Source organism: Oncorhynchus keta, chromosome 9 (assembly GCF_023373465.1).
Source record: "Oncorhynchus keta strain PuntledgeMale-10-30-2019 chromosome 9, Oket_V2, whole genome shotgun sequence".
Taxonomy (NCBI): Eukaryota; Metazoa; Chordata; class Actinopteri; order Salmoniformes; family Salmonidae; genus Oncorhynchus; species Oncorhynchus keta.
The window spans coordinates 42,121,792-42,137,475 of NC_068429.1; the positions used below are offsets into that span (position 1 = coordinate 42,121,792).

At 43.5% G+C, this 15,684-nt stretch overlaps 1 protein-coding gene across 3 annotated transcripts; it reads left to right on the top strand.

Annotated features, from left to right (window-relative positions):
• Positions 1 to 735: 735 nt before the first annotated feature.
• On the top strand, positions 736 to 15,402 carry LOC118387873 (disabled homolog 2-like). 3 transcript variants are annotated; one of them, XM_035776671.2, is made up of 14 exons: positions 736 to 975; positions 7,878 to 8,139; positions 8,378 to 8,517; positions 8,667 to 8,765; positions 9,022 to 9,153; positions 9,244 to 9,321; positions 9,614 to 9,640; positions 9,727 to 9,777; positions 9,943 to 10,005; positions 10,863 to 11,480; positions 12,148 to 12,271; positions 12,493 to 13,161; positions 14,773 to 14,966; positions 15,059 to 15,402. In XM_035776671.2, the coding sequence occupies exons 2-14, from the start codon at positions 8,004 to 8,006 to the stop codon at positions 15,128 to 15,130; spliced, it is 2,403 nt and encodes an 800-aa protein (XP_035632564.1). In that variant the 5' UTR covers positions 736 to 975; positions 7,878 to 8,003; the 3' UTR covers positions 15,131 to 15,402. The 3 variants fall into 3 exon arrangements, with proteins under 3 accessions (XP_035632564.1, XP_035632566.1, XP_035632565.1); XM_035776672.2 differs by lacking the exon at positions 736 to 975 and adding an exon at positions 4,613 to 4,717; XM_035776673.2 differs by lacking the exon at positions 10,863 to 11,480 and having other exon boundaries at positions 737 to 975.
• The last annotated feature ends 282 nt before the right edge of the window (positions 15,403 to 15,684 follow it).

The window sequence follows — 15,684 nt, forward strand, 5'->3', positions numbered from 1 at the left end:
TCAAGATGCTGAAATAAATACATCAAATTTCTCTCCTCCTGTTCCCGAGTCAACATTTTGCCTACATTTGGTGTATCAATTTAATGCAAGAAATGCTTAATTGTGATGGACTTAACATTAAAGCTATGTTCGAGGTTATAGACGTACAGTCAGTGTCCAGATGTCAGTTTCCATTGAACTAATCTGCATAGTAGGCTACGGTTGAAGTGCCATAGGCGCATTTGAACCAAATCTTTCTCAAACTTTAATTTTCTGGCCCTCTCTTCTCTTTATTTTTAACTCTCCATTTTTCAGCTTTTCTCTTATCAACTTAAACTCTGACATTGTCGTTATTGCCTCCAACATGAACTTTTTCTCCCCATTCCCACAAACATTTGGTGTTTGGCATATTTGGCGCACATACAGTAAGGCCCTAAAATGTATGCTTATGCACTAATGCCAGAAAGGCTACATTTAGTTTTATTTCATTATTTTAGGGTATCAATATAAATGACACAAGAATGATACATGTATGATACATGTATGTTTTTCTAATGTGTTGTTTTATCTTTGTTCAACCCGCCCGCCACCCAAATGCCCTTCATCCACACAATATTTCATGACCCTAAACCCGTCGGACTGCAGGTTATGATGCATGAAATAATGGTTACATGGCAATCATCCTATTGGTCTCATCATTGATTGGTGTAGTTGTGCGGCCTATACAGGCGCAACGTGCCTCCTGACGTTCTGGCGTGCTAGGGGTTAAATTGGGAGGTAGGGGAGTCACCAATTCACCACATAGCGGCGCGTTCTGGGGCACTTCTTAGCGGAAAACATCTGATTCCAACACATCTCTGAAAAAGCGGTGTTTGATTCAACCTTCATAGAGGATAGGAGACGTGTCGACCGGTCTCGATAGCTTTTGAATAACATTCAGAACACTGGAAGAGAAACCTCGAATATGAAGAATTCTGTCTGGAGCGCTTGTTAACGGTACGTGACATCCACATTCTTTCGCATCCACAAATTCACAGGCAGGGAAGGCTATTTGTGTTTCGCTGTCACGGAGTGCTTAACTTTAAAATAGAAATGCATACATTTGGAATGATATTTTACATGCTGGATCAAACATTCAAGAAGCCCCCATGATTTTTCCATTAGATCCAGCTGTGCGCGCTATGCACACGTCGCTAAGGTAATGGTTTAGTGCTAGGTAATTGTGGGAGGTCGCTATTTTAGCTTTCTGAAAAGATACTTCAGCTGAGTAACAGATTTTTTTCTTTTCCGGGACAACTTGTTGAGTATTATATTTAAACTACGCTAAAATCATGTTTTTGGGACCTTAGATGTTTATCTGTTAAACAAGGCCGTCTTCATGGGCCTACCAAAATGGGTTATCATGGTCTCTTTGCATTGCGCAACCATATTTATCCTTTTCATAACTGGATATTTGCGTGTATATGAAATGCCATAGCTCATTAGTCATATACTAACAGCATTTGTTAGTATCCCTAGTAGACAGCTGCCTGGCGGTGTCGGAATGTAGTCTTTGTAGCTTCGGCCACTCTGTATCCACAGTGGGTCTAGGCTGCAGTTGTGGTATTTCACCATCCTATTGAGTGTCTGATTCATGCCCTGATCTCCTCCAGATGTGCTGAATAGAACTTCACTTTTCCTTCTAATGAAGCAACACAACGCCCAGGATTGGGACATCTCTCTCCCTTTTTGCAGCCATTCTGTTGACTTAGTGTAAATCTTTTATTAAAAAAAAAAAGTGTATGGCTTCAGCCTAAATAGTTGAAGAATCCAAAAGATGGTAGGTGTTCTTGATGTAGCTTAACCATCCAGTGTTTGGAAAGTTTGTCCCCTGGCTGGTTTAAAATGCCTAATTACAAATAGCCATGCTGCTGGCTAGTCCTTCTCTCACCGTTTTAAAGCTGTGGCATTGAGTATTCGCTCAGGAGATGCCAATGGTTTTTGTCTGTCCTTAGATTAGGGGCAGTCTCTTCCTGCAGTTACTGTCAGGTTCGTTAGTCATGCTGACATTGGGAAGTTGTTTTAATTAGCTTTTTTTCTCTGAAGTTGCTGACATGGCCTCTTATTAGGGCAAAGTCACTGGGACTGTCAGTCCATGGTAGTTACTGAGCAGCCAGCATCATGTGCCTAAATGTAACCACCACCTGAAAGGTAGGTCAGCCTGTCAACCCTGGCTGACAGTATCCCAATAACCCTCTTGCCCATTTACTTGGGATTTTGACTTGACACACACAAACACTGGTGTGTTGTGATCCACAGATGACCCAATCAGTCACGTGGTGCTATCTGGGATCTGATTGGTTATCTAGTCAGTCATTTGGTTTGGAAAGGAAACCCTCTCTGCTTTTGTTATCTGATAATTTATTGGCTATTAGGAACATGACTGTTTCCTCTGTGATAGAGGCCCTGTAAACACACATGTAAAGCGTGAGACCATTTACTCGGTGACCGATAGGCCCCAAGGTTACGTGTGGGATGCAATCAAACCCTGTCTCCAGCTATCATATGATTACTGGGAAACTGTTCTAGTCATTTCTGTAGACCTTGAATGCACTTTGGTGTGTTCAAGGTCGACAAAGAATCTGCTCTCATAGCAGAAACCAATGCATGAACGTTTTATTGTCTTAGTGCTGTTGCTCTTGTGATTCAAGCCATATAATGCACATGATTGCTGGCAGAGTGAGATTTGCCTGTGGTTTTGAGTGTGCGTGCAATTATGAACTTGATTTGCAAGATGTTAGATCAACATTTGCCACTGTAGCTCTGCGAAGCATCTCATCTGACTTTTACATGCTGAAATTAGTTTGGTTTAGAAGAGCTGCATACTTCTCCAATGGCAGTTTTGTAAGTGTTATTATATCACTGATTTAGATGGTTAAAGGTGATATTGACATACAGGCCTGATGCACTAAATGTCCCCAAGAGCTTATTTCTCATCTTAATAAAATATGGACTAGTCCAATCGCTTGAGGACAACTGGGACTGAGGACAGTCATTATATAATCATTTCATCTAAGGCTTTTCACCAAACAAATGTGTACTGGGCTGGTTATGTGCATCCCCTGTAGTGGCTGGAACTGTCCTGTTCAGGACTATGTGAAAATGTTCAGGTTGGCACAGTAGTGTGAAAAAGGGTACTTAAGGGGCTGCCTTGACTATTGTTTAAACGGCTTCCAGTCTCCCACTGTAGTTTAAATGTTAATGTGTTTATTAGTCATCAGAGGGGAATTTACCTGACGAGTCAAGTTAATGTTAACTACTCTTCAGCAGTCACTGTGCACTAGTTTTACAAGAGCTTGTGGACTGTCAGCTTTGTACTTGTTTTCAGGAAGTGGACTGTTTGTTTTTGAGTAACCCCCCCCAGACTGACCCTGAGAGGACTACAAGAGGCCTCTATGTAGAGTGGCGGGAATTCAGCTGGAGCTGTGTCATACATGAGGTTCTTGGAAATGTTCTCTCTAAGCTCCTGCTAGTAAGCGGGCGAGCAGTAGCCCGAGACTGCCGCGCAGAAGAAATGTCAGCCCATGGAGAAAAGCACCAGATTGAATTTCACTTAACTTTCTAGCGTCAACAGGGGAAACTCTAGAAAGTGATCAACGTTTCCCTTCACTGTGGCAATTGTGATCAAATCAATAGCCACTTTCATTGCAACATACCAAAAGTAACTATGCAAGATAATTTGTTGTAGGCCGAACAACATCGGAGTAGGATACTATTGCACTGACACGCACAACTCCGCACGTACTCTACACAGACCTGTGCGGCATAACATTTACATTTTAGTCATTTAGCAGACTCTCTTATCCAGAGTGACTTACAGACAATTAGGTTTAAATTCCAATGATGCTTGTTTTGAGATCCAAGCGAGACTGGCATGTAGCCACGTGTGATCATTTTGTTCACATATCCTTTTAGTTGGGAGTTATTCACCAACTTTTAGATCATTTGTCGTCAGCAATAGGGGAGCGATTGCTTCCTAAAAGAGCACAAAACGTGTACATTTCTAGGCATCTTTGAAAAGCAAGTCTAGTAAAGAGCATTTATTGTTTGTGTTAAAGGGGCAGTGTTGTATTTTGAGACGGGCTTTAACACCACACATTGGCTTCTTCTACTGGAGGCTGAATGATAGAACAGATATTTCCATGTAAAAATGTTATGGGATGCATTTTCTCCATTGTTTTGATAATAGGCCACTCTGGTAGGCCTACATTGTGATGAAGTAGCCTAATTGGCAAAAGTTATAGCTGGAAGTTTGTGCTCCGCAGACCTGAAATTTGCTCAGTGCTGAAAGATTGAGGCAACATTGGTTCTTGACCTTGTAAATCTCATTATTCCTGAGTTACACTCTATTTTATAGAAATAGAGTTTAGCAGGCCTATGTTCTCGATCACGCCTCAGTCACATTCTTGGACATTACTATACATTGTCAATCCTTTGCACTGTAGTCTTCTCACCCATTTAAGGTTTTAGACTACAGCTGCTGAGGGTGGATTGCACGCTCTACTGTCATGATGTCCTGTGTGTTATGAGATTACTGGAGCGTATGGCCAGTTTTAAAACACCAACCAGGTAGCGTAAGATTAACTTCATTTAATAGCTCAACCTTTGTTCACTCCCAACCTTTGCTCTCACCATAGTCAGTCAAGGCAAATTTCCAGTAGTGCGGTGATCTACGCAGCATCTGCAAGTGCCCCTGAAGGTATGTGTCATATGGAAAATAAATGCTTAGCGTTTAGCTGCTGAAATCAACCTATGGTGGTTTTTATAATGTGCTGTTGTAGTGTTTCTCTTGTTCTCTCTCAGAAAGAAGCCATTTTGTTCCCTAATCCAGCTGTGAGTGTTGATGGTTCCAGAGCTCTGTGTTGGCAGTCAAGTCTCCTCTTGCAGTTTACAGTACTGGTCGGCCACTGACTTTATATTTTACTGTAGGCTACTCTGTCTGTGCTCTGTTTCTGTCTGTGTCATGAAGGGCCTAGTTACAGCTGTGATAGTGTTAGTAATAATGAACTGTGGCTATAGTTGTTAATAGCAAATGTTGTCTCCTACCATAACCAGAGGACCACGTTGCACACAGATGGACAGTGTGGTGATATCCAGCTGTCTTTTAGCCTCAGATAGGGTGACCCAAGCTGAGTGTGACTTCCTAAGAAGCTGTCACAACGTTCTCTAAAACCAGAACGGCTGAGTGTTCCTTTAACATAATATCTTGGTATTCCATGGCTCACTCTGCCTCTTACTGTCTTCACTACACTGAAAGAGGAGCAATGTTAATCACAATGGATTATACTCTAGCATTGTTTCCTGACTTACAGTGCCTTGCAAAAGTGTTCATCCCCCTTGGTGTTTTTCCTTTTTTTTTGCGTTACAACCTGTAATTTAAATGGATTTTTATTTAAATTTCATGTAATGGACATGCACACAATAGTCCAAGTTGTTGAAGTGAAATTTTACAAAACAAGTTAAAAAAATGAATGTAAAAGTGGTGCGTGCATAGAGCAAGGATTTGGCCTAGCGTCGTCCGGGTTAGGTAGGGCTTGGTCGGTAAGGATGTCCTTGTCTCATTGCGCACCAGCGACTCCTGTGGCGGGCCTGGCGCAGTGCGTGCTAACCAAGGTTGCCAGGTGCACGGTGTACCCTCCGACACATTGGTGCGGCAAGGCTTCCGGGTTGGATGCGCGCTGTGTTAAGAAGCAGTACGGCTGGTTGGGTTGTGTATCGGAGGACTCATGACTTTCAACCTTCGTTGACAGTGCCGCCCACCATAACTCATGGACCAGGCAAGGAGGGCATTAATCAGAACCCTGAAGGAGCCGCAAAGCTCCAGTGGAAATTGGCGTATCTGTCCATAGGACCACTTTAAACTGTACACTCCACAGAGCTGGGTTTTATGGAAGAGTGGCCAGAAAAAAATAAGCAAACACGTTTGGTGTTCGCCAAAAGGCATGTGGGAGACTGTTTAAACATGGGGAAGAAGGTACTCTGGTCAGATGAGACTAAAATTGCGATTTTTGGCCATCAATGAAAACTGTCTGGTGCAAACCCCAACACCTCATCACCCCGGGAATTCCATCCCCACAGTGAAGCGTAGTGGCAGCATCATGCTTTGGGGATATTTTTAATCGGCAGGGACTGGGAAACTTGTTAGAATTGAAGGAATGATGGATGGTGCTAAATACAGGCAATTTCTTGAGGGAAGCCTGTTTCAGTCTTCCAGATATTTGAGACTGGGATGGAGGTTCACCTTCCAGCAGGACAATGACTAAGCATACTGCTAGAACAACACGAGTGGTTTAAGGGGAAATATTTAAATGCCTTGGAATGGCCTAGTCAAATCCCAGACCTCAATCCAATTGAGAATCTGTGGTATGACTTAAAGATTGCTATACACCAGCGTAAGCCATCCAACTTGAAGGAGCTGGAGCAGTTTTGCCTTGAATGGGCAAAAATCCCAGTTGCTAGATGTGCCAAGCTTAGACACCTCAAGAGACTAGCAGCTGTAATTGCTGAGAAAGGTGGCACTACAAAGTGTTGATTTTGGTGGCGTGAGTAGTTTTATGTATTGTCTTATTTCTTGAAATAAGACATTTGCTTCTTCAAAGTGATAGGCATGTTGTGTAAATCAAATTAACCCCCCCCCCCCAAAAAAAGACATATTTTAATTCTAGGTTAAGGTAACAAAATGGGAAGAATGCCAAGGGGGTTGAGTACTTTCTAAAGCCACTGTAGGTTACATGGAACAGCTTTAATTTGAACACCCAGCCTCTCACCCTAAGATCTTTATGACAGCCTAGAGTTGGACTGGACAGGGCCTCTGCCCTATGTGAATCACATGACTGACAGGACGCACTGTTCGAAAGAGGAAGTGTGTGTCACTGGCTAGTTGCGCTGGTGTTCCTTTCTCGCACACATTGTCTTAATTAAAGACCCCACAGAGTTGAATCACCTCCCATCCCTACATGCATGGCTATCAATGGGTTACAGCAAGGCTTCAATATGATGGGTGGTTAGTAAGAATGAGGTACTGGGTCATGGCTCCTCATTGTGGATCATTATAGGGATATTACTTTTTACGATGCTCACAACCTTTTAGGGGACAATTTCAGGTAGCGGAAGCTGTTAATCTTTAAAATGTTTGGAGCTGTGATGTCTTCTATTATTCTTTTATCACAAATGTTTATGTTATGTGAAATTTAATTTCATACTTTATACACATTTTCCAAAAGCTTAAAGTAATTGTCCAGTGTTTCCTGATTTCTATGAAATATGACCTATAATTAGTAGTGAGTGATACTTTTCTTTCTGAATTTAAAACAAATTAAAGATGCACTATGCAGAAATCGCCCTGCCATTTCCCGGTTGCTCAAATTCTAGTTTGCCTTTTTTCAGTTTGGGACAAAACAAGCAAGTATTTTGTAGAGGATCATTGTACCATCTAAACCACTGAAATATATTTGCCATGACTGAAAATCTAGTATTTTGAAGCTGGTGTAAAAGACTTCAAAACTAAATGTTAGAATGGGAAGCATAGAAATAGCGCACATAGAACAGAGCTACCACTTCTTAGACACACTTTCAATGAGTGGCAGATCTATGACTCACTTCTGTGTGAATATTGCCGCTTTAATATGTTAAAAATAAGTTTCCTGTGTCGGAATGCTGTGGCCATATGCCTTTCAACAATATTAATGCGATTCAACTGATTTTAATTTTATGCTTTGACCATACGAGTCAACAACATTGTTTGGGTACGAGTTAACAGAATATTAAACTTTTTTTTTTTAGTAACATTTTCACTGGACAGTTGCTTTAACATCAGAGTAGTTGCATTATATTTCTCGCTCTCCCCCTCCCTCCTACAGGCACATATCGGAGCATGTGCTAGTACTGAGTCTCTTTGCTGAGTCGACCCCCTGGCCTGAACAAGGAGCTGCCGTCTGATTTGGTTTACCTGTCCTGACTCCAGTAAGGCTAGCCCCTACCCCACCATGTCTACTGAAATGGAGAGCGTTGCACCCGTGGTCCCGGATGCCCCCTCCAGCACCCCCGCCTCCACAACCAGCCCTCCCACCACACCATCCACAGCACCAGCCAAGACCCCCTTTAAGAAAGAGAAGAAGAAAGGTAATATATGCAAGGAGCCTCTCCCTCTTACCCCACGTAAGGGATTTGGTGTTATGGGCAGAACATACTTTTTTTCTGAGTCGTCAGACTTTACCTTTGGTCTAGTTTTACATCTTGCTTTCCATGTGTCTTGTGGTGTGACGGTTGAGGCTACGTCATGAATTATAAATGGCATTCTCAACCAGACAAAGTGACAATCGCTCTAATGATTCACTTTTCTCTCCTTCCCTTTGCCCAGCTCCAGAGAAGACTGATGAGTACCTGCTGTCAAGGTTCCAGGGTGATGGTGTGCGGTACAAGGCCAAGCTGATCGGTATCGACTATGTTCCAGAGGCCCGAGGGGACAAGATGAGCCAGGACTCCATGATGAAACTCAAGGTACTAGATATTAGGATGCAGATGCTACAGTACACGTTAGTGAAGAGCAAATTGAATATGATTTTTGTTAGTCTGTTTTCTATGGTAATTTCTCTCTGGGTGTGCATATGGTGGTGAGCTGTCATTGTGTTGTGGTGTTGTCTTTGCAGGGCATGGCAATAGCTTCTCGGTCCCAGGGCAAACACAAGCAAAGGATCTGGGTCAACATATCCATGTCAGGCATCAAGATCATTGATGAGAAAACAGGGGTGAGAACAGTTTTGACTTTCTAATCCACAGTTCATCCCTCTCTCTAAATCATGTCTCAGTGCCTGGGGAGTATCAACTTTACTACCAACCTTTACAATTCCTATAATGGAGAATTGTAGAGACATTTTCACAAGGTAAAGACAGGACATGATCTCAGTCGAATAGGTTCCATGTTGGCCTAAATGCAAGTGTTTATATTATTAACTTATTGAAGACTGACTGTTTTTAAAATCTGTTCTCTCCTCTCCCTCTCAGGTGATAGAACACGAGCACATAGTGAATAAGATCTCGTTCATCGCCAGAGACGTAACGGATAACAGGGCCTTCGGCTACGTGTGTGGGGCAGAGGGACAGCACCAGTTCTTCGCCATAAAGACTGGCCAGCAGGTAAGACTCATGGGGACACTTGTAGATTGTTCGCTTGTTGCAAGTAGTTGATTGTCTGACTGTTTTTCCATTCATCTCTTCTCCATATAGGCAGAGCCCCTGGTCATTGACCTAAAGGATCTATTCCAGGTCATCTTCAACGTGAAGAAGTCCGAGGCTTCACAGAAGGTAAATGACTATTGTGGGGTTGTTCATTAGGGTATGCCATACAAATACATTTCTGTTAAATGTTTTTCTATGTTCTGGTAGTACAGCCCTGTTTCCAAACATTTTTGGTCATGTGACTGAAGTTTGTAGTTAACACTGCCCCCTAGTGCTTCATTCGTCCTGCACCACAAACCATGCTTTCATTGCAATACCGATGAGATGACTCATCGCTTCCAATAAGTAAATGGAGAACATATTACATTCCTCCAATGGGAATATTCACCATGCTTCTCTTCTTGCATGATCTTTTCAGGGTGGGAGTAATAATGCGGTAGTTGAGGTAAGTGCCTGTGTATGTTGGCTAACTATAAGCTTCATCTGCAACGTACTGCATCCTTGACGTCCTACTGCTGTGTTTATTTACAGAATGGTGGTGATGCCTTGCTCAGTATCGATGGCCAGGCTGGCGCTGCCAAAGTAAGTGTTTTAAGATATTGGAGTCATACATGTAAAGGAGTGCAAAGTGGATGCAGAAGAGTATTCCCCAGGCACAAGTGTCTACTACTAGATGTGCTGTTGAGTCTCATTTTATGGTACATCCAGTATTTTTAAGATGCTTAAAATGGATATGTTTTTGTTTAGGAGGTGCAACAGCTGGATTTATTTGGTGATATGTCCACCCCCCCAGACATCCACTCTCCTACAGTAAGTTAGCCTGCTGTTGTGTTCACTGGATGTGCACACATTATTATGGGAATATATATATTTTTTTCTGGGAATATACTCATGTGAAAAGTCCTAAGTGCTAGAGCTGGGGAAAATGCTTTTAACAGACTTTACACATGGATAGGGCCAATGGTTGGCAATTGTTATATGCCATGCGTGTCTTCAAAGTAAACGTTTTGGACTAAAACGGACAACAAATGACCTTGCTGGTATTTTATTTTAAATATTGGATGCTTTTTGCACCCTTTCCTATTCCAAACAAGGATATTTTCCCCCAATGTTATAATCAGGTGGCTTTGACTACACAAGCTCTGGTAAAGTTCCTCTCAGGTGCTAGCTAGCTCAGTCTTACCCTTGGCCATAGATGTTTTGTTCTGCCTTGTGGATGTATGCCAGTCTTTCGCCCAAAACCATAGCTTAACTTCCTAACTTCACCCCTTAAAACCAATCAAACCATCTTATGTCATACAGGGCTCTCAAACTCAACTCTGTAAAGGTCTGTAATAAGTATGTTTATTAACTTGAGGTAGTTTTGATTGATTACAAAGGTCAAATCCTGGCTATATCTTAAATGGCAACACATTCTGAATAATGCTTGTAATCCCTCGGACACAAAGGCGGGTGCCTTGACAAAGCACATTCCTACAGTTGAGTTTCTGAATCCTGTTTTTAAATGTTTGTTTAGCGATCACCACTGTTGCTTTATCAATCAAACCGTCTTCTCATGTCATGTCATTTGTTATTCATTTAGCTGTGTTAACAGTTGCTTCTCTCTTTCAGCGCAACAGATTTTTATTTTTTTCTCTCTCCCTCTCGTTCCCTCCCTTGATAACCAGGATACTAGTGATATTCTATTGCTGGATCTGTCAGCCGAGGTTGACAGCAATCAGAACTGTATAAAGGGAAATCCCTTCACCTCCTGTACACCTCACCCTTGGGGCGCCCCCCAGACAGAGAACCCCTTCTCCTCCACGTTTGGCTTCTTTCCAACCCCAGACACGGACCCTTTTGGCAATGACCCCCTTGCCCAATCAGCACCCCCCCATTCTCTGATCTCAGCCCCCTCCACCAATCACATCCAAGAAAGCTCTGTTAACTTCTTGGGTAGGCCAATCGGGAGCGGAGTTGGTCTTACAGAAGACTCTGACAACTTCGGTCAGCAGTTGAGCGGGTTGTCCAATAGGAACATGATCCTGGCTCTTAGTAATGGCCAGTGGCCACTAGGGGGAGTGATGACAGAAGAGAGCAGGGTTCCTGTCCAGAATGGTTTGGGATCTGTGCACTCACCACAGAACCCCTTTCTTGACGTTTCTGGGAAAAGTCCTCTCCTTTGTAAAGACGTGATGTTCGATCCACAACTCCCTGCCCCTGTGGGTCCTAGCAAGGATGGTTCGGTTGTGATAAGCCCCCCTCCACAGAGCACTAAGGCTGGACGAGGTCGGAGGAGTGCCAAGGTGAAGCTCCATAGAGGTCCTATGCTGTTGCTGCATGTCTGAGAATGAGTCTGTCTGCACACCACCTCCCCAAACCATAATTGGTCTTCTAACAACAACCCCCTTTCACAGCACTGGGATACCATGCTGGCATATTCTATTCCTACAGGCCAACAGGTAGCATTGCACTGTTTTTGTCTTTACCAACATGGTTTTGGTACAAGGATGTCAGGGTTGGTGTTTTTGTCTCTGGGGATACAACTGGAACTGGTGTGGGTTTCTAATGTAACTGCATGTAGTGGTGCTCACATGGCTTCTCTAACCTGCTTGTCCCTGGAGATTAACAACCTCTCTGCTTGACTGTAACCACTGTTTATCTCCTGTTGCTATCTATTTATATGTTCCTTGTCTTAACATTCATGCTTCAGTGAGGTGTGGAGGTAAGTGTTGGTGTTTGTCTTTTTAAGTATTGTTAGGGATGTTTTTTTTAAAAATTTTTAAAGGTTCATATTAATGTGAATACAGTATATAAGTGATAGTTTTTCAACCGCATTATCATCCATATAAACCTTGCCATTAATTCAGTGCTCACTACAATTTTCCCTTGATCACTGGCCCTCGATGGATAGTCAATTGTTCAATATCCCTGTAGTAAATTTGGTTTCCTTATCTGCGGTTTGACCACCAGTCTCCTCCTGCCAATGACCTGTTTGGGACCGACCCATATGCTGCTCTCAGTCAGCCTGAATGCTCATCTGCCTCTGATGACCTCTTCAACAGTCCGACCACCACCTCTCCCATAGCAGCTCTGGGTAAGACTAGTAGCGTCATTGGCTCCAAATAGTGAGAACCCATGTTGTGTTGAAGGGAAATGATTGGCTAGCTTAAATCGGCATTGGCGCAAATCATCCTTTAGCTATGCTGCATTTGAGGCAAACTAGATGGCGTTAAGTTCTATTCAGTCTACCTATTATACCTAAATGAAAAGGTCACCTTACCCTCTTCTCTCCCCTGGTCTTCCTCTGTCCTCCAGGAGCATTGCAGTTGGGTCCCCCTTCAGTCACCATTCATGGCACAGCCACATCACCGTGGGGAGTCCCAGCACCAGGACCTTCCATGTTCACCATGCCAGGAGGGGTAACACTCCACAACCCCCAGACCACCTTCCCCCAGCCATCTGCCTTCGGTGCCCTTCCTATACCCCCGCCCCCCTGGGGCCAGCAGGCTCCATCCCCGTATGGGGCCCAGCCGGTCACCCAGCCTTGGGGACAGCCTGCTCCTGCAGGGCCCATGGTTGCACCTGGCTGGGGCCAGCCCCCCATGGCTAACCCCTTCCAACCCGGCCCTTATGCCATGATGGGAGGCCCTCCACAGGGTATGCCACAAGGTCCACCCCGGCCACCACCCCGGCCCCCAATCAAGGAGGCCCCAGCCAAGGTAGAACCCAGTGCCTTCACGGCTCTGGACCCCCTGGGAGGGGAGAAGGAGAAGAAGAGTGGGAAGGACATGTTCAAGGACTTCCAGATTGCCAAACCTCCAGCCATCCCGGCCAGGAAGGGGGAGCAAGCTCCTGGAGCCGCCCCCAGCACTAATGGGGATGGCGCATTTGCCCAGTACTTCTCCAGCAAAGTGGGCATGCTCCAGGAGGTTGCGGATCACGACGACTTTGAAATTCAGAGTCAGATTTCAGCGGTTGCCAATGGTAATGGTTGTTTTGGAATTTCAAAATCCTATCAAATCTGTAGGAGATTACCCCAATACCTATTTATCATCTAGCCCCAGCAAATATCAAGTTAAATAAAAAATCTGTCACATGCGCCGAATACAATGGGTGTAGACCTTAATGTGTAAAAAATAACATGGTCCGGTACCGTTTTCCTGGACGGTAGCACAGTGAAGTCTATGGCTTGGGTTACAGGATGTTTTTTGATGTACAGGAACAGTCAAGTTTGTACACCTACTCATTCAAGGTTTTTTAAAATTTATTTTTGACTATTTGCTACATTGTAGAATAATCTTGAACACAAACAATGAAACACATATGGAATCATGTAGTAACCAAAAGTATTAAATGTATTTAAGGTTCTTCAAAGTAGCCACCCTTTGCCTTGATGACAGCTTTGCACACTTGGCATTCTCTTGACCAGCTTCACCCGCAATGCTTTTCCAACAGTCTTGAAGGAGTTCCCTTCCCTTGCTGAGCACTTGTTGGCTGCTTTTCCTTCACTCTGTGGTCCAAACCATCCAAATTGGGTTGAGGTTGGGTGATTTGTGTAGGCTAGGTCATCTGATGCAGCACTCCATCACGCTTCTTCTTAGTCAAATAGCCCTTACAGCCTGGAGGTGTGTTGGGTCATTGTCCTGTTGAAAACAAATGGTCCCACTAAGTGCAAAACGGATGGGATGGCGTCTTGCTGCTGAATAAATAAACCACCAGCAAAGCACCATCACACCTCCATGCTTCATGGTGGGAACCACACATATGGCGATCATCCGTTCACCTACTCTGTCTCACAAAGACATTGAGGTTGGTCATTAGACCAAAGGACCGATTTCCACGTCTAATGTCCATTGCTCGTGTTTCTTGGCCCAAGCAAGTCCTCTTATTGGTGTCCTTTAGTAGTTTCTTTGCAGCAATTAGACCATTCACACAATCACCTCTGAACAGTTATTGAAATGTGGCTGTTACTTGAACTCTGAAGTATTTTGGGGCTGCAATTTCTGTAGCTGTTAACTATATAATGAACTTATCCTCTGTAGCAGAGGTAACAGTCTTCCTTTCCTGTGCTTGATGGTTTTTGCGACTGCACTTGAAGGAACTTTTAAAGGTCTTGACATTTTCCAGATTGACTGACCTTCATGTCTTCAAGTAATGATTGCCTGTCGTTTCTCTTTTCTTATTTGATCTGTTCTTGCCATAATATAGCCCTATTTGGTAAAAGACCAAGTCCATATTCGGTTTACCACCCCTACCAACTGATTGGCTCAAATGCATTAAGAAGGAAAAAAACAAGGCACACCTGTTAATTGAAATGAATTCCAGATGACTACCTCATGAAGCTGGTTTAGAGAATGCCAAGAGTGTGCAAAGCTGTCATCAAGGAAAAGGGTGGCTACTTTGAAGAATTTCAAATATAGTTTGAACACTACATGATTCCAAATGTGTTATTTCATAGTTTTGATGTCTACACTATTATCCTACAATGTAAAAATAGAAACCCTTGAATTGTGTCAACTTTTGACTGGTATTGTATCTGAAATTTATTTTTGATCCACCTGATTCTTCTCCCGTTTCTTTCCTGTCTGTCTTTAGACTCATCCAAACCAGCCCCACGGCAAGCTGCTCCCATGTCTTCTGCAGCGGCCCCTGTTCCAGGGCTCCTGGATGCCTTTGCCCCAAATCCAGCCCCAGGCCTGGCTCCAGCAACAGGTCTCAACCAGAGCCTATTTGATGATGCATTTGGCACTGCAACTCCTAATGCCTTTGGAGCACCACTCCTAGCAATGGTACGGAAACAGACTCGTAATCGCAATGAATCCTATCAAACGGCAAGCAATTGACTATAACGTACTGCTTTGTATCACTGTTTTTCCGACAGAACACTCCTGTTGCCCAGACCACTGGCATCTCGGATCCCTTCGGAGACCCCTTTGGAAACCCCTTTGCCTAAGTGACATCCTGCCCATCAGTTCCAGATAATAAGCAGCAAGGCTCTACGACCAAATAAGATCTTCAGAACCAGCTGCTACAACGAGCGCCAGACAATCTACACGATTGCGTCTTTTAGCCCCTGCCCCAATGCACACTAACTCCTTAGCTTCCCCCAAACCACCTTCACTTTAAAGATGCACTCCAGAAATGTTTAACTTTTCCTGATGGAAAAACAATATCCCACATTTGTATACACTTATAAGGGGAAAAATAAAGATTTTCAGCAAAATAGGTTTTGTGTGTTTTTTATTTTATTTTTAAAAGATGGGTGCAAACTTCCTCATAAGCCAACTCAATTAGTTGGTCTGTGCCTTTAAGTAAATCAGGTGATGAATGAGCCCGGAGGACTTTAATATGTCTTGCCCAATCGCTGGTAGTAGTAGTTTGTTTCTGTTCCCAGCTCACTTAGCTTTTCAGTGCCACTGAATGAAAAGTATTCTAATGAAATTATTCCCGACAGGGAGGAACATGGATGGAAGGGAAGGCCTTACAAATACTGTCTAATTAAACACA